Below are 26970 nucleotides of genomic sequence, written 5' to 3'. Positions count from 1 at the left end.
TTGGTCCACTTTCAGTTTATTAGCTCCTTCAGCTGTGACCAAGGGAAGACCGTGGACTCTTCATTTCTCAGTGAGCCCCTGGGTGCCATCCTCTTCCTCCTGAAGGGGTAGCAGTTAACTGCGGAAGAGAACAAAACACAGGTCAGGGCGGCAGCTTCAAACACAGCCCCACTCAAAGTACAGGAGGGGCTGCTAAGAGCAAGCGGGACGCTCGCTCCTGTGCCAGCGACCGGCGCAGTTTCCGAAACTAACCTTAGGACTTTGCCTGCTCGTTACCTTGTTTAGGCCACAAGTAATTGACTCGTACTCATTTCCTGGCATTTTTTATTTTGAATCCGAAATACTTATAACAGAAAAACATTCACACATTCCATGTTTTTCAGAGATATTTATAATATGTTAATGTGTCTACTTCTGAATTTTAAATTTTTCATTTTTCCATACCTTCCTGCCTTTCTTGTTATAAACCATGCTCTAAACCTTCATTTATTCCGTTGAAACTGGTTCTCAGGTAGTCCTGGATGACCTCGAACTCACTGAGTAGCTGAGGATGACTGTGAACCTCTGGTCCTCCCAGCTTCCACCTCACAAGTGTTGAGATTACAGACATTTGGCGCCATGAGCAGCCAGATGGCTTTTGTGTTTTATTTTTACTATTAAAATATAATCACACAGTTCCCCTCCAGTCTCTTTCCTTTCTTCCACTCCAACCATGCCAAGCCCCCTTGTGTCCTTCTCCAATCCCTGGCCTCCTCTTCTTGAATTGTTGTTGCTACACATATGTGAGTAAGTGTATAAGCGTAACCTGCTAAGTCCATTCAGGGTTGTGTGCACGCACATATATTAGGTAACCTTATGCTTAAGAGAAGGTTGGGACTATGTATCTAACTTTTTGGAGACGGGGGGGGGGTGGGGTGGGGGGGAGAGACTGACTGAGACTTAGACTAAACTGACTTCTAACTCCTGATTTCCCCCATTTCCTCTTCCCAAATGCACGAGTTAACAGTGGTTCTCAACCTGTGGGTCCCCGACCCTATGGGAACTCAAACAGCCTTTTCACAAAGGTCAAGTATCAGATACCTTGCATGCCAGATATTTACATTATGATTTATAACAGTAGCAAAATCGCAGTTATAAAGTAGCAATGGCAGTAGTTTTCTAGTCGGGGGTCACCAGAGCATGTAAGGCGTGCAGCCTCGGGAGGGTTGAGAACTGCTGCGTTGCAGGCGTACACGCTCACCCCTGGGAACTTTCTGACCCTTAAAACCCCAGGGACTATAGCACGGCCTCCGGTGCCTTACAGACAAAATGATCTATCCTAATTTGGTGTCATAAACCAATATATGTGTCCTTGGATCTTACTAGGCTCAGTTCCTCACCTCCATTGTAAGGACAAGAGCAAGTCCCAGGATACTCAGAGTATTTCTAAGCTGAATGAGATGTAAATTATTTATATATTCAGCAGCAGCAGCAACCGTAGGTTTGCATATTCATTAGGAATGGCAACATAGAGACCTCACCGCCTGATCAGGTGGGCACTCCTGAGGCTGCAGAGCGGAGGAGACCACCAACACTGCCCACCCCTGCCCACATCCCTGGCCCAAGAGGCAACTGTATAAGGCCTCTGGGTTCCCGTAGGGGAGGGCCCAGGAGCGGCAGGACCCCTGCCAGAGACACCGCCGGAACCTGAAGGAAACAGACCGGATAAACAGTTCTCTGCACCCAAATCCCATGGGAGGGAGAGCGAAACCTTCAGAGAGGCAGACACGCCTGGGAAACCAGAAGAGACTGCACTCTGTGCACATCCAGACGCCAGAGGAAAACACCAAACGTCATCTGGAACCCTGGTGCACGGAGGCTCCCAGAAAGAGCGGCGCAGATCTTCCCAGTTGCTGCCGCCGCGGAGAGGACTTAGGCAGTACCCCACGAGCAAACTTGAGCCTTGGAACCACAGGTAGGACCAACTTTTCCCCTGCAAGAAACCTGCCTGGTGAACTCAAGACACAGGCCCACAGGAACAGCTGAAGACCTGTAGAGAGGAAAAACTACACGCCCGAAAGCAGAACACTCTGTCCCCATAACTGACTGAAAGAAAACAGGAAAACAGGTCTACAGCACTCCTGACACACAGGCTTATAGGACAGTCTAGCCACGGTCAGAAATAGCAGAACAAAGTAACACTAGAGATAATCTGATGGCGAGAGGCAAGCGCAGGAACCCAAGCAACAGAAACCAAGACTACATGGCATCATCGGAGCCCAATTCTCCCACCAAAGCAAACACGGAATATCCAAACACACCAGAAAAGCAAGATCTAGTTTCAAAATCATATTTGATCATGATGCTGGAGGACTTCAAGAAAGACATAAAGAACTCCCTTAGAGAACAAGTAGAAGCCTACAGAGAGGAATCGAAAAAATCCCTGAAAGAACTCCAGGAAAACACAAACAGTTGAAGGAAATAAAAATGGAAATAGAAGCAATCAAGAAAGAACACATGGAAACAACCCTGGACATAGAAAATCAAAAGAAAAGACAAGGAGCTGTAGATACAAGCTTCACCAACAGAATACAAGAGATGGAAGAGAGAATCTCGGGAGCAGAAGATTCCATAGAAATCATTGACTCAACTGTCAAAGATAATGTAAAGCGGAAAAAGCTACTGGTCCAAAACATACAGGAAATCCAGGACTCAATGAGAAGATCAAACCTAAGGATAATAGGTATAGAAGAGAGTGAAGACTCCCAGCTCAAAGGACCAGTAAATATCTTCAACAAAATCATAGAAGAAAACTTCCCTAACCTAAAAAAAGAGATACCCATAGGCATACAAGAAGCCTACAGAACTCCAAATAGATTGGACCAGAAAAGAAACACCTCCCGTCACATAATTGTCAAAACACCAAACGCACAAAATAGAGAAAGAATATTAAAAGCAGTAAGGGAAAAAGGTCAAGTAACATATAAAGGCAGACCTATCAGAATCACACCAGACTTCTCGCCAGAAACTATGAAGGCCAGAAGATCCTGGACAGATGTCATACAGACCCTAAGAGAACACAAATGCCAGCCCAGGTTACTGTATCCTGCAAAACTCTCAATTAACATAGATGGAGAAACCAAGATATTCCATGACAAAACCAAATTTACACAATATCTTTCTACAAGTCCAGCACTACAAAGGATAATAAAGGGTAAAGCCCAACATAAGGAGGCAAGCTATACCCTAGAAGAAGCAAGAAACTAATCGTCTTGGCAACAAAACAAAGAGAATGAAAGCACACAAACGTAACCTCACATCCAAATATGAATATAACAGGAAGCAATAATCACTATTCCTTAATATCTCTCAACATCAATGGCCTCAACTCCCCAATAAAAAGACATAGATTAACAAACTGGATACGCAATGAGGACCCTGCATTCTGCTGCCTACAGGAAACACACCTCAGAGACAAAGACAGACACTACCTCAGAGTGAAAGGCTGGAAAACAACTTTCCAAGCAAATGGTCAGAAGAAGCAAGCTGGAGTAGCCATTCTAATATCAAATAAAATCAATTTTCAATTAAAAGTCATCAAAAAAGATAAGGAAGGACACTTCATATTCATCAAAGGAAAAATCCACCAAGATGAACTCTCAATCCTCATCTTCGATTGGTTTATATACAAGTGTGCAATTTCTAGGCTTGAAAATAAAATGATGCTATCTGGTGCTGGATAGAGGAGCCTTATTTTTTATTATGGCAGCTTGCTATTTTTGTAACATGGTGATTTGGTTGAACACAATAAAGTACAGTAGTAACTGATCTCCCCCTCTTCCTGGATGAGTGAGGAGACGATTAAATGTTGATGTCAGCATCCATGAGCATATTCAGATGAGCTTCTGCTTCTGTTGAAAAGGATGCTGTGTTTGATTGTGGTCTGAAGCTTTGAAGCACTACTTGGCATCTCCTTCCTTGGAGGTCTCACTGTTTTAACATAACAGATTTGATAGCTTGTTGGTAAGGTGAGGTCCAGCTTGTCTCCACTAGGTCATCTTCATGTGAATCCGGTGGTTATACGGTTTTGTTCTAGGGATATTTCATTTTTTTAATAACGGTTTTAGCTGACATTCATGGAGAGAATGAATCCTTAGAAGTGTGCTACTAGTGAAAGGAAATCCTGTCTAGAGTATGTTTCTTTACAAAGCTGTGTCACACCATCCTTTGGGCCCTCTGCTGGAAAAGTAGAATCAAGTCTCAAATAATGCCTTTTAAATTGTATCCTCTAGTATTATAGATGTAGGACAGTACTGTATCATACCTCTGTGGATGTAAAATAGCTTGTACCTGCTTTATGATACCTAGTAGTGACCGTGCTTTATCAGAGCTGTTTTAATGATGTTGCTCAGAATGTTTTCTTTCCAGATGATGATTGAGAAGCTAATTTAAAAAAAAAATGGTGCCAGGTACCACAAGAGTAACAGAACTGTGCTGTTTTCTCGGGTTTTGTTTTTTTACTTTTTTTTTTTTTTAATGGAGTGTGCTGGATGTCTCTACAGTTTTGTTCAGATGACTGCAGAACCTGGAAAAGCTGTTGCTGCTGTTGATGCATAACACACTGCTATTATTGGTCTTTTTATATAAATATAAATATATATATATACAGATATATAATTTGAATTTTTTGAAACTTTACCTGTGCTGTCAACTTTCGAAAAAAGTATCCCTGTTTACTGTGTTGAGTTGGCACTGTACAGAAATTAACAGCCATATTGGTCTAGAAATGTTGAACTTAAGTTTTTTCCATTTGTACAGGGGTAACACACTGTATTAAATATGTAAGGTTTTATATACGTGGGTTTGATTACAAAAACTAATAAAGTATTCTCTAAATTAAAAAAAAAAGGAATGGCAACATAGTAACTGGAGGGAGTTCATTTATTGGTCTAATATTTTAGCCGCTCATTGACTAATCAATGCTCAGAAAGTAACCAACTGTGAACTATTAATGCCACTTTAAGTGTATTTTTTTTCTTTATTAACTTGAGTATTTCTTATTTACATTTCAATTGTTATTCCCTTTCCCGGTTTCCAGGTCAACATCCCCCTAGCCCCTCCTCCTCCCCTTCTCGATGGGTGTTCCCCTCCCCATCCTCTCCCCATTACCACCCTCCCCCCAACAATCACATTTACTGGGGGTTCAGTCTTAGCAGGACCAAGAGCTTCCCCTTCTACTGGTGCTGTTACTAGGCTATTTTAAGTGTATTTTAAGAAGTTTTCCTAACACACTTACCTGCTCGTAGGTGATCCACTGCTTGCCTCGGATTTTGATCTAAATAAATAAGAAATCACCCTATTAGATTTACCGGGTACAATCTGTATGGTTCTTACTGTACTCGCTTCCTCTTTCCCTTCAAAGTTGTAAAAAGGGGAAAATGGCAAATTTCTATTTTTATATCATTATACCAAAAGTTAGAATCGTGAGTCTCTTCCACTATACTGCCACCAGACTTTATCTTTTTAATCCGACAAGTGAAATGGTGAGGAGAAAGGAGAGAGCATGGCTGGAGAGCCCCAGAGAGAATAGCACACACACACACACACACACACACACACACACACACACACACACACACAGGCCTGTGACACAGGGATTCTGTCTGGCCATTTCTATCCCAGCTTCCGTTCCTACTCCTCCACATCGCCTACTATTCTGAGCAAGAAAGATCCCATTGACTGCTACCTGTTTTCTTCTTAAACCAGAGGGTGTACGTATATCTAGGGTCACGTACACCCATTAAAAAACAGAAATCCCATGGTGTGCTTAATTAAACTCTTTCATTCACTCAGTTGTTCATATTTCAGACAGTTGCAATCCAAGCTGAGTGGCATTTGCCTGTGTCTGTCCCTGAAAAAGGCTTCCCAATGTTCAAATTGTGAGTTCATTTTTCCAACTAGTGATATGTATCTAATCTTTTGTAACCAGTATTGTGCCTACATATCACAAGAGTAGGCAATCAAATAAGGTTCAGCCAACCAAAGAAAGGTTCGTTAACTAATACTCATCTCTAGATTGACAAACATTAGTGTTTGTTTGGATGATTTTATCAACTGTGGCTACTCAAGAAACCATACTGAAAAATTATTTCTAGACTAATATTTTTCATCCTTAGTTTATAACATATTTACTTATAGAAAATACTTCCTAAATGTTTATTTGATGATTTGTGGTTTAATAGTGTACTCTGGTGTGGCTCTAAATAAAAATTAAAACGGTATCCAAAAGTATCAGTGAATTAATGCACTTCTGAGAATGTACAACAGGCCATGCATTCTGTAGCCAAGTTAACTCTAAACACTTAAATGTGTGAGTAGCATGCCTGCTCACCAACAAACATGTGATTATAACACAGACAGCAAATCTTCAGTTCTGCACGGTACTGTTCATACTCCTTTGAGTATAGTCACCTGCACAGTACAGGAATGTGGTGACAGCAGAGACCTTTGTTTCTCATCACACCCAAACACCACAAAATATAAATTTGACTCTGGGTTGCTAAGCCCTGCCCTTTAGATTCTAAGTCAGTGATTCTCACCCTTCCTAGTGCTGCGACCCTGGAATACAGTTCCTCATGCTGTGGTGACAACACTACCCCACCCCCCAAACACACCATTATTTTGTAGGTACTTCATTACTGTAATTTTGCTGCCGTTATGAGTCGTAATGTAAATATCTGATACATAGGATATCTGATATGCGACCCCAAACTGGTCACGACCCAGGGCTAGAGAGCTGCTGCTCTACTGGCTTTGTACATGAATTGCCACACGTATACTAAATTTACATTGACTTCAGGGAAGCCTAGTAGACTGAAGGAAAATTCCTGCCTTCTATTCCACACCGGAATTCTAGACAAACCTCACATATTCTCTATTTGTGACTTCTAGCTCCCATTGTGTATGCTACTGTATAGCCTGGAAGCTACTTCAGGGACCAGGCGTGTAGAAAGGGGCCGAGTGGCCTTGTGGGAAGGAGCTCTAGAGAGGGCGATGGCATGATACAGCATTTATGAGTGGGATAAATGGGAAAAACGGCGAGTAGGGGAGCTCTCTAACTTGGGGTTCAATTACACATAATGTGTGTGTGTGTGTGCACGCGCGTGCATGTCTTAGCGAAGGTTTCCACTGCTGTGATGAAACACCATGATCAAAAGCAACTTGGGGGGCAGAGGGTATATCTGGCTTACGCTTCGACATCACTGTTCATCCTCAAAGGAACTGAAACAGGGCAGGAACCTGGAGGCAGAGGCTGAGGCAGAGGCCACTGAGGGAGCCTGCTCATTGGCTTGATTCATTCATGTGGCTTGTTCAACTCGCTTTCTCATAGTGCCCAGGACCACCAGCCCAGGAGTGATACGACCTGGTATCAGCCAGTACAATATGGATGGATGGATATATACTTTAAATGAAGGTATGGCAAATGGGGCGATTTAAGGGTCCCCACGATTCCCAGACTACCTACCTAGCAAAGCCCCCAGAGTACCAGGCACCAGAAAATTCTCAAGTTGTCATTCAGGGGAGTATGAGAGACCCCAGAACACTAGAGGTTATCACTATTATGCTTTGTTGGAAGGTAAGTCCCTGCGGGTGAAGATGCCACATAATTGAGACACAGGAGTTGGAAGAATTGAGCTAGAGGTGGCATGGCAGCTTCCTCTGTGGGGAGCAGCTCTCATCGTTTTGGAAGGTGCTGGGCATGCTTCCAGGACAGGGCGGCTTCACTAGCCTCACCTGGCTGTAAAGCCAATGGACTACAGCACTGACTAGACCAGCAGGATACCCACTGAACCCCCAAACTTAAAAAAAGATTTTAGGCCCCAGTGAACTCACTATGAATTTCTATCAGACCTCTAATGAAAAGACCACTACTTAGATTACTTATTACACGAACCAGAAAGCAAAGGAATGCTTTTAACCATTTTACCCATCCGGAATTAGCGTGACACCAAAACTCAGATAAAGACAAACAACAACAAAAAGAAAAGTATAGCATTGCTGATATCCCTTACGAATACAGATGCAAAATTTCTCAAAAGTATAGTTGCAAGCCTAATAAAGACTGCATGAAAATGATCGTTCATCATGACCAAGAGAGTCTGAAGCTGCTGGATGAAAAAGTAGTGCATATGGTTGAAGATACAGGTACAGGCAAGAACATCCTGAGTAAGAGTGCAAACGTACGTAAAATAAAACCAATGTGTGGCAAATGAGATGGTAGGACACTCAAAAGGCTTCTGTACAGCAAAGGAAACTGCTGTACAGAAAGTGAAGAGGCAGCCCACTAAATAGGAGAAAGATCTTTTACAAAAAGCAAAAAACAGAAAGAAAAAATACTCTGAAAGCTAAACATCAAGAAAAGCAACCAATCAATCAAAAATTTGGCATGGGTATGAGCAGAGAATTCTCAAAAGAAGTGTAGATTGCTGATAAACACTTCTAGAACTGTTCAACATCATTCAGATGCAAATTAACACAACTTTGAGATAACCACTTCACCCCAGTCAGAATGTCCATCAAGAAAACAAATAACAACAAATGCTGGTGAAGATCTGGGGAAAGGGGAACACTTAGGCTGGGGTAGGAGTGTAACCAGAGACAACTGCCATGGGAATCAATGTGGAGGTTCCCAAAATTATAGAAAGAGACCTATCACTTGTCCCAACTGTACCATTCCTAGGCATATGCCCCAAGGACTATATCTTACTACAGACATATTTGCTCATCCATATTCACTTCCACTTTACTCACAGCAGCCAGAAAATAGAATCATCCCAGATGTCCATCAGCAGATAAATGGATATGGAAAATGGGGCACACACACTCTTCTGTGCCTTAACCACTGTTCCATTGCTGTGAATTCACCGTGACTAAGACAACCTTATCCATGGAATCATTTAATTGACGCTTGCCTACAGTTTCAGGGATTTAGTCCATTACCATCATGGAAGGAAGCATGAAGCACCAGATGTGGTGCTGAAGAAGTAGCTACGAGCTTCATGTTGGTTTCTAGGGAGGGGAGAGACTAAACCTGGCATGACCTTTTGAAATCTCAAATCCCACCCCCAAGTGACACACTTTCTCCAACAAGGCCACACCCCCTATTCCTTCTAAACAATTCCATGGTTCCAATAGTTCACTGATGACTAAGCAGTCAAATATATGAGTCTACAGGAACCATTTGTATTCAAACCACCACCTTCTATAAGAAAAGAAAATTATAATTTTTTCTAGTAAATGAATGGAACAGGGTGGGGGGGAAGTATATTGAGTGAAGTATCCCAGACGCATGCTTTCTCTGTCCTCTGTGAATCCTACCTCCAACTCTCTAAAACTTCCGGTCAACTTTTATGAAAACCAGAAACCTAGAAAGGGCCTACTTCAGTGGGAGATTTCTCAAGGGAGGAGAGATGACGTAGCATAGATGACATCAAAACAGATAACTGGTACTTGAGGCTTAGAAAGTTTAAACAGGGTTGCAGATTAGAAGGTGAGGTGGAGAAGAGAGATTGAAAAAAAAATAAAGGGTGTGTGAAAAGTCATAAACTTACTACTTTGTAAACAAAACAATATAAATTAAGGAGAGAAGGCCTTGGGTTATTAAACAAAAACCCCCAGTGTCCGGTGAGATACATACTTCCTTAACGGTTGTTGGCCAGAGATACCAAGTGGCCTCCGAAAGACTGCAGGATATTGCCATTTGACTAGGTTCCCACCAGAACTAAGCGATGAGATCCTATTACTAAAGACACCACACATCTTGGTTGCTAGGTATAAAGAAACCAAAATGTAACTGAGCTGGAAGCTTTCACAGTGCCAGAAGGTGCTATTCAGGCTCCTGTGAACCTTACCGACCAGACGACGAGTGCCACAGGCAAGGCACGCCCACTGGAGCAATAGTGGTAAGGCTGTTAGGAACGTAACCAACTGCTCTCTGCTTGCATTTGAGACCCGTTCCACAAAAGTCAATCATACCTGCAAGTATATACCTAGTCCAAACAGAAAAGTATGGTGAGGAGAATCTTAGGCCCCTGGGATCAAACTTCCCAATGTTTAGCTCCATTGTCATGGTGCCAAGCTGACTTCTAAATGCTTTCTTTTTTATTGAACCCATGGATACTCGTTACTCCTGGCCTTGATCGGAGACGTCCCTCATTGTGATTAACAATGGTGAATGCAGAAACACATGACTGTTCAAACTCCTGAGAAAGTGACAACTAAGTGTGTGGCCCTAAACAAAACATGCACATAACCTCTCCCAAACCCAGGGGCCATCTGTTGGAGTAGTGGGGAGAACATAACCATGATAGGGAGAGTGGCATTGGCTTGTTTACCCAAGCAGCATGCTAATGACCCAGGCTGGATGAGGTCTAAATATTAAACACTATTATTCCTTATGCGTTAGGCTTCAGCTCTGTTGTACTTGGCATTTTATTCCTTAGGCTTCTGCAGGCAGGGGTTGGGGGGAGTAGACTTTCAATGAACCCAGAATAAATGAAGGGCTTATTGGAAGCAAAACTACTAAAATTTATTCGTCTGGTTTTTTTTTTCAAAGCACTGCCTTACCTAAGCTGAAACTCAAGAGGTATAAAATTAAATAATGGCTCATAATCAAATCATTGATCTTTTTCAACATGCCTCTTCACGCCACCTTTAATGCACTCACCTGCTGTTGTACGTTTGAGTGTTGTCTTCTGATTTGCTTCTAGGAAGAAATAGAAAATTTCATGTTAATTAGTAGGAAAAAATTAAAACTCTTGACAACAATTGTGAATAAAAATTGGACTACCATATAAGCAGTATTATCTTCTTTTTAACAAGACCAATTACCAATAAATAATACACAATGGGATCTGCATAAAGATGAGAATGACCTTTGTAACGGTAATTGACATGGAGTACAAGTCCTTTTGTGATGTAGGCAAGTCCTCTGCCAAGAAGCTATGCCTTCAGCCTCGCAAATTACATGTCCATCTTTTCACATGCCTCAGCCACAAAAACTCCAGCTGCTTCAAGTAGTGCTTTAAGAACCTAAAGTTTGGGCTGGAGAGATGGCTCAGTGGTTAAGAGCACTGACTCCTCTTCCAGAGGTCCTGAGTTCAATTCCCAGCAACCACATGGTGGCTCACAACCATCTGTAAAGAGATCTGATGCCCTCTTCTGGTGTATCTGAAAACAGCTACAGTGTACTCATATATAATAAATGAATAAATCTTTAAAAAAAAAGAAAAGAAAAAAGAACCTAAAATTCCTGAGTTTCATTTTTACTTATCCCTACAGTTCTTTCAATGTGTGTGTATGCACATAAGCATGTGTGTTTGCATGTTTGTGTGCATTTGTGTGTGATTGCATGAGTTCGTGTATGTGTGTATGTGCACACACATGTTGCATGTGTAAGAGAACTGGAAGGGTGGGAGCCCCAGGGAAGCAAGTTGGTTTCACCCAAGAAAATCAAACAGGAAAGATGCCCAGAGAGAGTTTCTGAGACCTGTGCCAAGCCGGTACCAATCCCCAGCCCTCTGGTGTCTACTCTACACACAGAACACAGAACACCACACACATGAGGACAGCTCCTTAGCCAGAGTAAACATATTTACTCAGAACAGATACATGAGAGTTTCCATTTGCTCACACGGGAACACTGAATAATTGATGCTCTCACAACTCAGGGGGACAGTTGCATTAGAATTATTAAAGGCCAGTACTCGTTGTTGGTGACTATATCGGCGCCATGGAACAATGGCTGAGAACCATTCTGCTGCACTTGAGAATGCGGCTCTGTTGGCCATATAAAGCTTAACTAAAACTCAGCATCTTTCTACTTGTAAACCCTAAAACTACGGAGTATGCAGAAGGAATCTTTGTGAACTCAAGTTGGGCTCTCTTTCCTACGTACAGAACCCAAATCATGGCCTATAAGAAAGCAAGTTTCCCACCGAACTTCCTCAAGCTTGACATTTGTACGTTCTGAACGGGAGAGGTAGAAGGTAGAAGTCCTGGACAGGGGAAACACGTTTGCAAATTAAACACATGATGAAAAGCTTACGCTTGGAAAGCAATGAAGAATACTAGATGAAAGACAGCCTGCTTCACAAATGGACCAACGAGAAATAACTGAACAACAAAAGGGCAAATACCTTCACTAAGAGGGGTGTAGGCTCTGAACGGCCATTTCTCCGAGGATGTCGAGATAATAAACTAACGCGGCAAATTCTACATCGTTAGTTATAAGAAGTATTCGAACGGAACCACATGCAGCGACTGTGTACGATAGGATGCGGCGAGGAAGCCACACCTCCTGGCAAGGGACCAGACTAAGAAGGGCTCACTGGACCCGCGGATCCCGGCCCGCGGCAGCTCTCTGCTCCCAGACCCAGTAGAGAGAGAGACCCAACCGCCTGGTCAGGTGGGCACTCCTGAGGCTGCAGAGCGGAAGAGACCACCAACACTGCTCACCCCTGCCCACATCCCTGGCCCAAGAGGAAACTGTATAAGGCCTCTGGGCTCCCGTGGGGAAGGGCCCAGGAGCGGCAGGACACCTGCCTGAGACACCGCCGGAACCTGAAAGAAACAGACCTGATAAACAGTTCTCTGCACCCAAATCCCGTGGGAGGGAGAGCTGAACCTTCAGAGAGGCAGACAAGCCTGGGAAACCAGAAGAGACTGCTCCCTGCACACACATCTCGGACGCCAGAGGAAAAAGCCAAAGACCATCTGGAACCCTGGTGTACTGAAGCTCCCGGAAGGGGCGGCACAGGTCTTCCTGGTTGCTGCCGCCGCAGAGAGCCCCTGGGCAGCACCCCACGAGCGAACTTGAGCCTCGAGACCACAGGTAAGACCAAATTTTCTGCTGCAAGAAAGCTGCCTGGTGAACTCAAGACACAGGCCCACAGGAACAGCTGAAGACCTGAAGAGAGGAAAAACTACACGCCCGAAAGCAGAACACTCTGTCCCCATAACTGACTGAAAGAGAGGAAAACAGGTCTACAGCACTCCTGACACACAGGCTTATAGGACAGTCTAGCCACTGTCAGAAATAGCAGAACAAAGTAACACTAGAGATAATCTGATGGCAAGAGGCAAGCGCAGGAACCCAAGCAACAGAAACCAAGACTACATGCCATCATCGGAGCCCAATTCTCCCACCAAAACAAACATGGAATATCCAAACACACCAGAAAAGCAAGATCTAGTTTCAAAATCATATTTGATCATGATGCTGGAGGACTTCAAGAAAGACATGAACACACTTAGGGAAACACAGGAAAACATTAATAAACAAGTAGAAGCCTACAGAGAGGAATCGAAAAAATCCCTGAAAGAATTCCAGGAAAACACAATCAAACAGTTGAAGGAATTAAAAATGGAAATAGAAGCAATCAAAAAAGAACACATGGAAACAACCCTGGATATAGAAAACCAAAAGAAGAGACAAGGAGCTGTAGATACAAGCTTCACCAACAGAATACAAGAGATGGAAGAGAGAATCTCAGGAGCAGAAGATTCCATAGAAATCATTGACTCAACTGTCAAAGATAATGTAAAGCGGAAAAAGCTACTGGTCCAAAACATACAGGAAATCCAGGACTCAATGAGAAGATCAAACCTAAGGATAATAGGTATAGAAGAGAGTGAAGACTCCCAGCTCAAAGGACCAGTAAATATCTTCAACAAAATCATAGAAGAAAACTTCCCTAAATAAAAAAAGAGATACCCATAGACATACAAGAAGCCTACAGAACTCCAAATAGATTGGACCAGAAAAGAAACACCTCCCGTCACATAATTGTCAAAACACCAAACGCACAAAATAAAGAAAGAATATTAAAAGCAGTAAGGGAAAAAGGTCAAGTAACATATAAAGGGAGACCTATCAGAATCACACCAGACTTCTCGCCAGAAACTATGAAGGCCAGAAGATCCTGGACTGATGTCATACAGACCCTAAGAGAACACAAATGCCAGCCCAGGTTACTGTATCCTGCAAAACTCTCAATTAACATTGATGGAGAAACCAAGATATTCCATGACAAAACCAAATTTACACAATATCTTTCTACAAATCCAGCACTACAAAGGATAATAAATGGTAAAGCCCAACATAAGGAGGCAAGCTATACCCTAGAAGAAGCAAGAAACTAATCGTCTTGGCAACAAAACAAAGAGAATGAAAGCACACAAACATAACCTCACATCCAAATATGAATATAAAGGGAAACAATAATCACTATTCCTTAATATCTCTCAATATCAATGGCCTCAACTCCCCAATAAAAAGACATAGATTAACAAACTGGATACGCAACGAGGACCCTGCATTCTGCTGCCTACAGGAAACACACCTCAGAGACAAAGACAAACACTACCTCAGAGTGAAAGGCTGGAAAACAACTTTCCAAGCAAATGGTCAGAAGAAGCAAGCTGGAGTAGCCATTCTAATATCAAATAAAATCAATTTTCAACTAAAAGTCATCAAAAAAGATAAGGAAGGACACTTCATATTCATCAAAGGAAAAATCCACCAAGATGAACTCTCAATCCTAAATATCTATGCCCCAAATACAAGGGCACCTACATACGTAAAAGAAACCTTACTAAAGCTCAAAACACACATTGCACCTCACACAATAATAGTGGGAGATTTCAACACCCCACTCTCATCAATGGACAGATCATGGAAACAGAAATTAAACAGTGATGTCGACAGACTAAGAGAAGTCATGAGCCAAATGGACTTAACGGATATTTATAGAACATTCTATCCTAAAGCAAAAGGATATACCTTCTTCTCAGCTCCTCATGGTACTTTCTCCAAAATTGACCATATAATTGGTCAAAAAACAGGCCTCAACAGGTACAGAAAGATAGAAATAATCCCATGCGTGCTATCGGACCACCACGGCCTAAAACTGGTCTTCAATAACAATAAGGGAAGAATGCCCACATATATTTGGAAATTGAACAATGCTCTACTCAATGATAACCTGGTCAAGGAAGAAATAAAGAAAGAAATTAAAAACTTTTTAGAATTTAATGAAAATGAAGATACAACATACTCAAACTTATGGGACACAATGAAAGCTGTGCTAAGAGGAAAACTCATAGCGCTGAGTGCCTGCAGAAAGAAACAGGAAAGAGCATATGTCAGCAGCTTGACAGCACACCTAAAAGCTCTAGAACAAAAAGAAGCAAATACACCCAGGAGGAGTAGAAGGCAGGAAATAATCAAACTCAGAGCTGAAATCAACCAAGTAGAAACAAAAAGGACCATAGAAAGAATCAACAGAACCAAACGTTGGTTCTTTGAGAAAATCAACAAGATAGATAAACCCTTAGCCAGACTAACGAGAGGACACAGAGAGTGCGTCCAAATTAACAAAATCAGAAATGAAAAGGGAGACATAACTACAGATTCAGAGGAAATTCAAAAAATCATCAGATCTTACTATAAAAACCTATATTCAACAAAATTTGAAAATCTTCAGGAAATGGACAATTTCCTAGACAGATACCAGGTATCGAAGTTAAATCAGGAACAGATAAACCAGTTAAACAACCCCATAACTCCTAAGGAAATAGAAGCAGTCATTAAAGGTCTCCCAACCAAAAAGAGCCCAGGTCCAGACGGGTTTAGTGCAGAATTCTATCAAACCTTCATAGAAGACCTCATACCAATATTATCCAAACTATTCCACAAAATTGAAACAGATGGAGCCCTACCGAATTCCTTCTACGAAGCCACAATTACTCTTATACCTAAACCTCACAAAGACACAACAAAGAAAGAGAACTTCAGACCAATTTCCCTTATGAATATCGACGCAAAAATACTCAATAAAATTCTGGCAAACCGAATTCAAGAGCACATCAAAACAATCATCCACCATGATCAAGTAGGCTTCATCCCAGGCATGCAGGGATGGTTTAATATACGGAAAACCATCAACGTGATCCATTATATAAACAAACTGAAAGAACAGAACCACATGATCATTTCATTAGATGCTGAGAAAGCATTTGACAAAATTCAACACCCCTTCATGATAAAAGTCCTGGAAAGAATAGGAATTCAAGGCCCATACCTAAACATAGTAAAAGCCATATACAGCAAACCAGTTGCTAACATTAAACTAAATGGAGAGAAACTTGAAGCAATCCCACTAAAATCAGGGACTAGACAAGGCTGCCCACTCTCTCCCTACTTATTCAATATAGTTCTTGAAGTTCTAGCCAGAGCAATCAGACAACAAAAGGAGATCAAAGGGATACAGATCGGAAAAGAAGAGGTCAAAATATCACTATTTGCAGATGACATGATAGTATATTTAAGTGATCCCAAAAGTTCCACCAGAGAACTACTAAAGCTGATAAACAACTTCAGCAAAGTGGCTGGGTATAAAATTAACTCAAATAAATCAGTTGCCTTCCTCTATACAAAAGAGAAACAAGCCGAGAAAGAAATTAGGGAAACGACACCCTTCATAATAGACCCAAATAATATAAAGTACCTCGGTGTGACTTTAACCAAGCAAGTAAAAGAGCTGTACAATAAGAACTTCAAGACACTGAGGAAAGAAATTGAAGAAGACCTCAGAAGATGGAAATATCTCCCATGCTCATGGATTGGCAGGATTAATATAGTAAAAATGGCCATTTTACCAAAAGCAATCTACAGATTCAATGCAATCCCCATCAAAATACCAATCCAATTCTTCAAAGAGTTAGACAGAACAATTTGCAAATTCATCTGGAATAACAAAAAACCCAGGATAGCTAAAGCTATCCTCAACAATAAAAGGACTTCAGGGGGAATCACTATCCCTGAACTCAAGCAGTATTACAGAGCAATAGTGATAAAAACTGCATGGTATTGGTACAGAGACAGACAGATAGACCAATGGAATAGAATTGAAGACCCAGAAATGAACCCACACACCTATGGTCACTTGATTTTTGACAAAGGAGCCAAAACCATCCAATGGAAAAAAGATAGCATTTTCAGCAAATGGTGCTGGTTCAACTGGAGGGCAACATGTAGAAGAATGCAGATCGATCCATGCTTATCACCCTGTACAAAGCTTAAGTCCAAGTGGATCAAGGACCTCCACATCAAACCAGACACACTCAAACTAATAGAAGAAAAACTAGGGAAGCATCTGGAACACATGGGCACTGGAAAAAATTTCCTGAACAAAACACCAATGGCTTATGCTCTAAGATCAAGAATCGACAAATGGGATCTCATAAAACTGCAAAGCTTCTGTAAGGCAAAGGACACTGTGGTTAGGACAAAACGGCAACCAACAGATTGGGAAAAGATCTTTACCAATCCTACAACAGATAGAGGCCTTATATCCAAAATATACAAAGAACTCAAGAAGTTAGACCGCAGGGAAACAAATAACCCTATTAAAAAATGGGGTTCAGAGCTAAACAAAGAATTCACAGCTGAGGAATGCCGAATGGCTGAGAAACACCTAAAGAAATGTTCAACATCTTTAGTCATAAGGGAAATGCAAATCAAAACAACCCTGAGATTTCACCTCACACCAGTGAGAATGGCTAAGATCAAAAACTCAGGTGACAGCAGATGCTGGCGAGGATGTGGAGAAAGAGGAACACTCCTCCATTGTTGGTGGGATTGCAGACTGGTAAAACCATTCTGGAAATCAGTCTGGAGGTTCCTCAGAAAATTGGACATTGAACTGCCTGAGGATCCAGCTATACCTCTCTTGGGCATATACCCAAAAGATGCCTCAACATATAAAAGAGACACGTGCTCCACTATGTTCATTGCAGCCTTATTTATAATAGCCAGAAAATGGAAAGAACCCAGATGCCCTTCAACAGAGGAATGGATACAGAAAATGTGGTACATCTACACAATGGAATATTACTCAGCTATCAAAAACAACGAGTTTATGAAATTCGTAGGCAGATGGTTGGAACTGGAAAATATCATCCTGAGTGAGCTAACCCAATCACAGAAAGACATACATGGTATGCACTCATTGATAAGTGGCTATTAGCCCAAATGCTTGAATTACCCTAGATCCCTAGAACAAACGAAACTCAAGACAGATGATCAAAATGTGAATGCTTCACTCCTTCTTTAAATGAGGAAAAAGAATACCCTTGGCAGGGAAGGGAGAGGCAAAGATTAAAACAGAGACTGAAGGAACACCCATTCAGAGCCTGCCCCACATTTGGCCCATACATATACAGCCACCCAATTAGACAAGATGGATGAAGCAAAGAAGTGCAGACCGACAGGAGCCGGATGTAGATCGTTCCTGAGAGACACAGCCAGAATACAGCAAATACAGAGGCGAATGCCAGCAGCAAACCACTGAACTGAGAATAGGTCCCCTATTGAAGGAATCAGAGAAAGAACTGGAAGAGCTTGAAGGGGCTCGAGACCCCAAAAGTACAACAATGCCAAGCAACCAGAGCTTCCAGGGACTAAGCCACTACCTAAAGACTATACATGGACTGACCCTGGACTCTGACCCCATAGGTAGCAATGAATATCCTAGTAAGAGCACCAGTGGAAGGGGAAGCCCTGGGTCCTGCTAAGACTGAACCCCCAGTGAACTAGTCTATGGGGGGAGGGCGGCAATGGGGGGAGGTTTGGGAGGGGAACACCCATAAGGAAGGGGAGGGGGGAGGGGGATGTTTGCCCGGAAACCGGGAAAGGGAATAACACTCGAAATGTATATGAAAGAAATACTCAAGTTAATAAAAAAAAAAAAAAAAAAAAAAAAAGAATGGCTCACTGGAGGCTGGGAGTCGAGATGCGGATGCTGACTTCAGTAGGAGTCTCGCTCTTCCATTAGAAGGTAAACAAGTGCTACCATCTCACCCAGCAGTTCTACTCCAGGAAATGAACCGAGACGACATGCATGCTCACACAAAGACCGGGACATCCACAGCGGCTTTAGTCATTTTAGCTACAAGTTGTAAAGGACGTGAGTATCCACCAATCCGTGAAGGAAAGACCAAACAACCGATACAAGATTGTGAATGAGGGGGATTAAATATGGTGGTAAGTGATACAAGCCACATAGAAATAAAGACTTACAATGTGTTTCCATTTATACAATAACCTAGACCATGGAAAATAGCTTCTTTACAGAGGGATACAGGAGAAAGTTTGCCGTGTGAAGAAATGATTTACAAAGATCCCAGTACTTTTCTAGGGCTATCTTGTAAAGGGAAGATCAAGAAAATATTAAAAATAAGTACATTTAGGTGTAGTGACATATACTCCATCAATCCCAGCACTCATGAGACTGAGGCGGGCAGATCTCTTGGGCAAATGGATAGAACTAGAAAATATCATCCTGAGTGAGGCAAACCAATCAAAAAAGAACACATGTGATATGTACTCACTGATAAGTGGATATTAGCCCAAAAGCTATAATTACCCAAGATACAATTCACAGACCACATGAAGCCCAGGAAGAAGGAAGACCGAAGTGTGGATGTTTCAGTCCTTCTTAGAAAGGGGAACAAAATACTCACAGGAGGAAATACGGAGACAAAGTGTGGAGCAGAGACTGAAGGAAAGGCCATCTAGAGACTGCCCCACCTAAGGATCCAGCCCATACAGTCACCAAACCCAGACACTATTGTGGATGCCAAGAAGTGCATGCTGACAGGAGTCTGACATAGCTCTCTCCTGAGAGGCTCTGCCAGAGCCTGACAAACACAGAGGCGGACGCTCACAGCCAATCATTGGACTGAGAATGGGGTCCCAGTGAAGGAGTTAAGAGAAAGGACTGAAGGAGCTGAAAGGGTTTGCAACCCCATAGGAAGAGCAACAACATCAACCAACCAGACCCCCCAGAGCTCCCAGGGACTAAACCACCAACCAAAGACGACACATGGAGTGGCCTGTGTCTCCAGCTGCATATGTAGCAAAGGATGGGCCTTGTCTGGCGTCAGTGAGAGACGAGGCCCTTGGTCCTGTGAAGGCTCAATCCCCCGGTGTAGGGGAATGCCAGGGCAGGGAGGTGGCAGGAAGTTGCTGGGTAGGTGGGGGAGCACCCTCATAGAAGCATGGGGAGGAGAGATGGGATAGGGGGTTTCTGGAGGGGAAACCAGGAAAGGGGATAACATTTGAAATGTAATTGAAGAAAATATCCAATAAAAGAAATAAAAGAGAATGTCTAAAGCCTCCACTGAAACAAGCACAAGTTATATTCACCGAGCTGGGCATGGTGGGGTAGTGTATACCTACAACACTAGCACCCAGGAAATGAAAGCGGAAAGGTTATGGCTATGAAGCCATCCAGAGCTGTATGTCAAAGTCTTGTTGAGAGAGAAGAACTCTAACAACAAACCCAGTAAATTCGAAGAACACAGAAATCAGTCCCAATGCCATATTCATCCTCTAAAGAAAAAAATTTTGTGAAAACAATCTCACCTGTACAATAAAGTCTCTAGGAATAAACTTAACCAAGGAGCTACACAACACTCAAAGTTATAGACGAATGATGGGGAAAGTTGAGGACACGGATAAAGCAGGAAGCTATCTTGATTTGTGGGTTAGAAAAACCACTTCTGTTACAATGGCCACGTCTGGAGAGATGGCCCAACAATTAAGAGCAGTGCCCGCTCTTCAAAAGACCTGGGTCTGATTCCCAGCACCCACATGGCAGGTCACAACTGTCGTAACACAGACAAAAAATAAACTCTCATGGCATTTTTCACAAAATCAAAAGCAACCACCCTAACATGCAAAGAGAACCGCCAAAGACTTCAGATCATTAATGCAATCCCAAGTCAAACGGATAACACTAAAGGCATTCGTGACACTTCCTGAGTTTCTAGTACATGGTGAATGTTTTTGTTTTTGTTTTTTTGTTTTTTGTTTTTTTAAGAAAAAAAAAGGTACACATAAACCAATGGAATAGACTACAGAAGAAAACCCACATGAGTAAGCAAGTTTTGTTTTGCTTTGTTTTTTTAAAGCATACAGTGGGGGTGAGTAACAGTGTCCTAGAGCAGAGACAGGAAGGTGGCTGGATTAGCACGCAGTGGCTGTAGTGAGTTAGCCACATGCCCAAACCCATCATCCTTGAGACATCGCTCGCTATGAGTCTTTGCAAAGGCCTCCCGAAATTAGATGGAATGCAGATAGAGTGCCCAGAGGCTTAGGGGAAGCCAAAGCTCAATTTACTCGCTGCTCATGGATTCCTCCTCCTTGAAGCGACACTTTTTCAAGCCTTTCCACCCTGTGCCTAGGACGACTGCTGTCGTGAGGATAATTAAGACAATGTACAAACTTAAGAGCCACTTCTTCTCACGGTTCCTAGAAGCTCCTTCCATGGGCAGACCTAAAAATAAAAGGTATGTGAGCCGTTAGATGGCCTAATTTACTTTCAAGTTGTGACAAGTATATTAAAATGGTTTCTTTTGGGTTCCCCCGCCCCCGCGCCCTTTGTCAATTAGGTAACAAGGAAAACTTAAGTAGTGTACTGCAGCATTTGAAACTTTACCTCAGATCCACCCCAAAACATGGAAACAGTATTTCAGAGGTTTCCAGAGGTTTCCAGGCTACACCATATGGTGATTACAGTAAAGCCCCCCTTGTAATCCAGTGAGTGCTTGAAATCCAGTGATCTCAAGTGCAGGTTGCTTATGGTTAAGATTACCCCAACTTGGGGCTGGGGATTTAGCTCAGTGGTAGGACGCTTACCTAGGAAGCGCAAGGCCCTGGGTTCAGTCCCCAGCTCCAAAAAAAAGAACAAAAAAAAAAAAAAGATTACCCCAACTTGAACTCATTACAGGATTCTCAACAGAACTTCACTCCGCGTGTATGGCACTTCCTTTGTAGGTAACAGATTATTATCTTCCTACCTTAGGACTGTGCTAATGTACACCAAACTGTGGTACTACTTTAAAGGGCGGGAGATTAAAAACTGAAAGGCTCGGTGCCGACTCTAATTTCATCACCTGTTGGCAGTGGCTACCAAGCCTGTCATGTCAGACCCGAGAAAGAAGAAAGGTGTGAACTTGGGTGGGTGGGAAAATGGGGAGAGTCTTGGAGGGACTAGGGGAAGGGAAACTATAATCAGAACACACTGTCTGGAAATAAAAAACATTTCCAATCATAAAACAGTGAGTTCCAGAACTATTTTTCGAGTCTAACAGGTGTATGAATGACAGGAAGCAAAGGCTGCTATGGTCGCGCTTCTGTTATCATCCCGGAAGGTGAAACCATCTCTTTCTTGAAACCTACAGACTGTAAACCAAAACTTATCCATGTAGTTTCCCCTAGAATAAAAACATGGTGGTTGTACCTGAGACAGTAAACACTGCCTAGGAACAGAGTTCCTGCACAATTTGTAAATGTGGGAAAAGCAGGAGAGGAACTCCCCCAATGACAGAGACATCAGAACAAAGAAAAGAAAAGAAAAGAAAGAAAAGAAAGAAAGAAAGAAAGAAAGAAAGAAAGAAAGAAAGAAAGAAAGAAAGGTAGGAAGGAAGGAAGGAAGGAAGGAAGGAAGGAAGGAAGGAAGGAAGGAGAAAAAGAAAAAGAAAAAAGCAGACAGCCCAAGGCAACCCTGCTGGCCTCACGCACACGTGACAGAAATGGTGAACAGAGTTAATGATATTTGGTCCCATTATTTGAGAAAAAAAAAATCTAATTGCCTTTGATTCCAAATATTATTAGCCTCTCCAAGTAGAAAAATGTGGCTTTCTTTGAATGAAAACAAGTGATCTTTTAACTTTTTCTCAATTGCTATTTTTACAGGCATAGATACTTGCCTTGCCTGCCATACCAAGATGAGTCTCCTCCTTCCTTAGGTGTACAGCTGGGAGGTTGAAAGCCCTCAGAACAATGGCAGTCACCACGGGAAGTGCACACCTAGGATTAGTTTGAAATGTGTAAATGATTTTTTCCTCATTATGAAATTATGTGCTAGGTCATAACACTTGCTTTTTTTATCTTAGTCAAGAATGAGCGAGTTCATTTTGATTTAAAGAGAGAATCCCACAGTGTGAATATTTGGTTTCTTAGGCTAAAACTTCACACATCAAATTTAGAAATATTTAAAAACTAAAACGTGAGACTTACACTTGTACCAAGAAACTGTAGTGAATTCAAATGTTTACCTTTAAATTTAGAAAGCAGTTTCAGACACATACATCATCTCTAAGCCTAGGGGTGTACTGCAGGCTATAGGGCAGATCTCAGCATACATCTCTTCCCTTGTCCAGATTCAGTGACTTCCTGTTGACTGCTTCAGCCATTGGCCACCACAAGGAAAGATCTAAACCTACTCCAGGCTGATTTTGAGTCGTTCACTAGCAGTGGAATGATTTTCATGTAACTCAGCTTAATGTTATCTTAACTGGATCTAAATTTCAACAAAAGAATGAGAATCTTGATGGAAAAAAAGAGACTCAGCAACTTCGATGAGAATAAATTTTCTAAATACAAAGAAACTGAGATTGGGGGAGGAGGAAGGCAGTACAGGGAACCAAATGAAAATCTTGGCAATGCAAGAAAAAAAACGGCTAACGTCATAGCTATTGCATGATCCCAGAGTTCTTTTGAGGACTCTGATGTGAGCATGCAGGGGCTAGGAGGAGCTGATGGTGTAAGCTTTACTTGAAAGCCCATTCAAATAAACTACAGCAGAAAATAGCTACACATAAAGGAGGAGGATGCAGGAGGACCTTTAGAGCCACAGACCGGCAAAACAAAGTCTCTCCACAGGACTTGAGAGCTGCTGGAGCTGGGAGCACGGAATGCAAAAGATCCCTAAAGCCAGGCGTGAGGCACTGGCCTAGAATCCCAGCACTCACAGGGCCAGGGCAGAAGAGACACTTAGCCCGGCTTGGGCTCCAAAGTAGGAGCTTGTCTCAAACCATGACAAGCAGGTATTCTTTAATATCAAATGATGCAGGCTGGCTGGTTGAGTTTAATAAAAATAAACAAATGATTATTCTCAGTGGGACACCATCTGCCCCGATAAACACACAGATTGGTAGAAGGGGAAGCATGTGAGAATGAGATAATGAGAAGGTAAAGCGTGAGGGTGAGCTGCAGTGTCGCATGCACGTGTGCACACACATGCGTGTACACACACACACACACACACACACACACATTGGGAAATAAAGTGTGTGTGTGTGTGTGTGTGTCCTGAGTATATGATATATATCCTATATATATGATGTATATCCTGAGTGATATCCTGAATATATGTGTGACCTATACCCTAAATATGTGATATGTAACCTATGGTATATATTCTAAGTGTATGTGATATATATCCTAACTATATGTATATCTGTACATGCATACATTTATACGTCGTATATGTACATTTACACATATATCACACATATCCTTAAAGGTGACCACAAGGCAAATTTAGAAGCAATAAAGGAAACAATTCACCAGAAAGATACAGTGATTGTCAACAAAAATGTGCACAGAACGTCAGCACTCTCAGTTTGATGAAAAACGGATTATTACCTATAAAGGAATAGGCAGGTCAGATGCAGTGCTGATGGCCACCCTTCCAACATGCAGGGGAGGGGGGGGGAGGGAGGGAGAGAGAGAGAGAGAGAGAGAGAGAGAGAGAGAGAGAGAGAGAGATTTTTCAGATTTAAATTTCACTATAGGTCAAATTAACTTAGATGACACATAAAACATCCCATCTGACAGTGACAGAATTAATATTCTTCTCAGCAGCTGGTGAAACCTACTCCAAAAAGCACTTAAATCAAGTCTTAACAAATGCAAAAATAGTATTTTTTATCTTACTGGAGCAAACTGGAATAAAAACGAGAAAGAACAGTGGCACAGCCATATCCACTGGAAATGGTGAGAGTCATGAAGCCAATACAGCTCTTTTGACACCATGCCAGCAAGGCCGACCTGAGTGCTGCCAATGGCTGCCACTCTACCTCTCACGTTTAGGCTTTTGTCTCTGTGTGTTGCCTTCTTGGGGGCTTTTATGTCTTTTCCCGAGAAAATTATGTCTGAATTATTCCTTCTGCTTTTAGGAAAATAGCTTTACCTGGCCCTATTTGGGAGTCTTTACTTATGCCCTGGGGATCGTGGTCAGCACAGATAAGCACATAGCTAGAAATCGATTTATGAGGCCATGATTCCAGGAATCTTCTTGGGGTATCTAAGCCAAGTCATCAGTATAGCTGAGGCAGGACAAACACAGCTCTGTCAAGAAAACCAGACAATTGACAAACTCCAACTGGCTAGGAGAATCAAGGTCTTCTCTCACAACATGCTCAGAGCTCTCTGAAAACATAGCTTGAAGATAGAGGGTCATTCAGGGTATGCCCTTGAAAGATTGAAACTCAGTAAGTCAGGACAATTGACTAACCTTTTCCTACTTAATGATGTAGATAGGGTCAAAGGGGTTAGGTGTTAGTACTTGCTATTCATAAAAGAGCAGTTCGGTAATTTTCTGTTTGTCTGGTGTGCTTTAAAAATGCAAATACCCCCAGCCTAAAAGCAGCTATCGTATAATAAATCATATGTGTTTGCTTTGGGGGAGACATTCTTCAGATTCTTTACATTGGAGTTACATGGGACTCGTAGTAAAAATAAAATCAGTTTATTTGTACTCTCTCGCTCTGACTGAACTTGTAACCCCAGACATGTAATTTTTTTAAACAACAACAAAAAAAAAACATAATCTTGACTTACTGGATAACCATTAATCTGTCTTTGTTCTGTGAAGCCTGTATAAATAAAGGGGCATCCTGATTGCTAGTCAGAACTGCAACTTTCACTGGGCCACCTTGCCTGACTCACACCCTCCCCTTGGGAACTCCTTCTGTCCTCTGCAGGTCACCCTGTAGACAACAGCCAGGCTAGGACGGCCCCCCGAAGAACAGCGTGAGAACTGGCTAATTCTTTGACTTTATATACGTATTATACGTATATAATGAGTTTTGGGTATATTTGCCCCCATCACTCTCTCTCTCTTCCCATCACCTCCCCTCTCCCTTCTGCAGAAACACTTCTAAAAAGCCCCCTCCTATCTTTTAAAAAAAATCTTTGACTGCTGGGTTTAGTTGTTGTTGCTTGATTGAGCACGAGTTGGGGGTCATTCACTCACTGGAGCAAGGGCAGTTCAGCAGTCATGCCACTGGAGGAAATTACTTGCCATCCCCTACATCTGACTAACTTGCTGCCTATGGTCCCTCAATGAGGAGAAGGCCTCGTGAGCGCCTCCCTGGTGTATAAAATGATAAGCAAACCCAGTTTGGAGCAGGCTACCGCAGCTGCCCTGAGCTCAAGAGAGCAGTGGCTTCGGGGTGACCAGTGGCTTCGGGGTGACCAGAAGGATATTTCAAAGCACTCCCGCATCTTACACTCTTTCTGCCCCCTCTTCCGCACCATTTCCTGAGCCTTGGTGGACACAGAGGCTGTAGCTGCCTCATTTAGGGTGGAGTACACTACGGTCTCTTATTCTCAGCAACTCTGACTGGTTATGGCCAATGTGGGCAACCGCTGCCAAAACTAATCTTCTCTGACTGAAACCGACAGGAGCATTAACCTATGGGAACAAGAATTTAGAGGAACATTCGATTCATTTGGCAAAGTGCCCATAGTGGCCTCCCCTTTGGGACCTATAAATTCCCTAGGCATGGATTCCTGACCAGAGTTACAGTACCAGGTGTGAGTTACCTCTTGTGGAGCAGGTCTCAAGTCCAGTCAGAAGGCAGTTTAGTTACCCCATAGTACTCACACCATTATTGCTCCAATAGGCACATCTTGTCAAGTAGGTCATTATTGTAACCCATGGGTCACACAGCAGTATGGGGTCATTGCTGGATTTTCTCCCGCAGCAGCTTGCCAGCACCTTCTGGCAGTACAAGGCTAGACTCCGTGGAGAAAGCAACTCCTTAGATCCATTTTCATTACTCAGTGCCTTGCAA

General features: G+C 42.4%; 1 protein-coding gene across 3 annotated transcripts in view; it reads right to left on the bottom strand.

The window, feature by feature from the left end:
• The window catches only part of Adam32 (ADAM metallopeptidase domain 32), a 109765-nt gene continuing 82795 nt past the window's right edge, over positions 1-26970 (bottom strand). The window contains 5 exon segments of one of the 3 annotated variants that reach the window (NM_001170582.1): positions 1-118; positions 5276-5314; positions 10706-10744; positions 21224-21380; positions 22816-22915. In NM_001170582.1, coding sequence (NP_001164053.1) covers positions 115-118; positions 5276-5314; positions 10706-10744; positions 21224-21380; positions 22816-22915 — 339 coding nt within the window. In that variant the 3' untranslated portion in view covers positions 1-114. 3 annotated transcript variants of the gene reach the window in all.

This window comes from Rattus norvegicus, chromosome 16 (genome assembly GCF_036323735.1).
Source record: "Rattus norvegicus strain BN/NHsdMcwi chromosome 16, GRCr8, whole genome shotgun sequence".
Classification (NCBI taxonomy): domain Eukaryota; kingdom Metazoa; phylum Chordata; class Mammalia; order Rodentia; family Muridae; genus Rattus; species Rattus norvegicus.
Note: the sequence above shows the minus strand (reverse complement) of the source record. Positions and strands in the feature narration are given on the sequence as shown.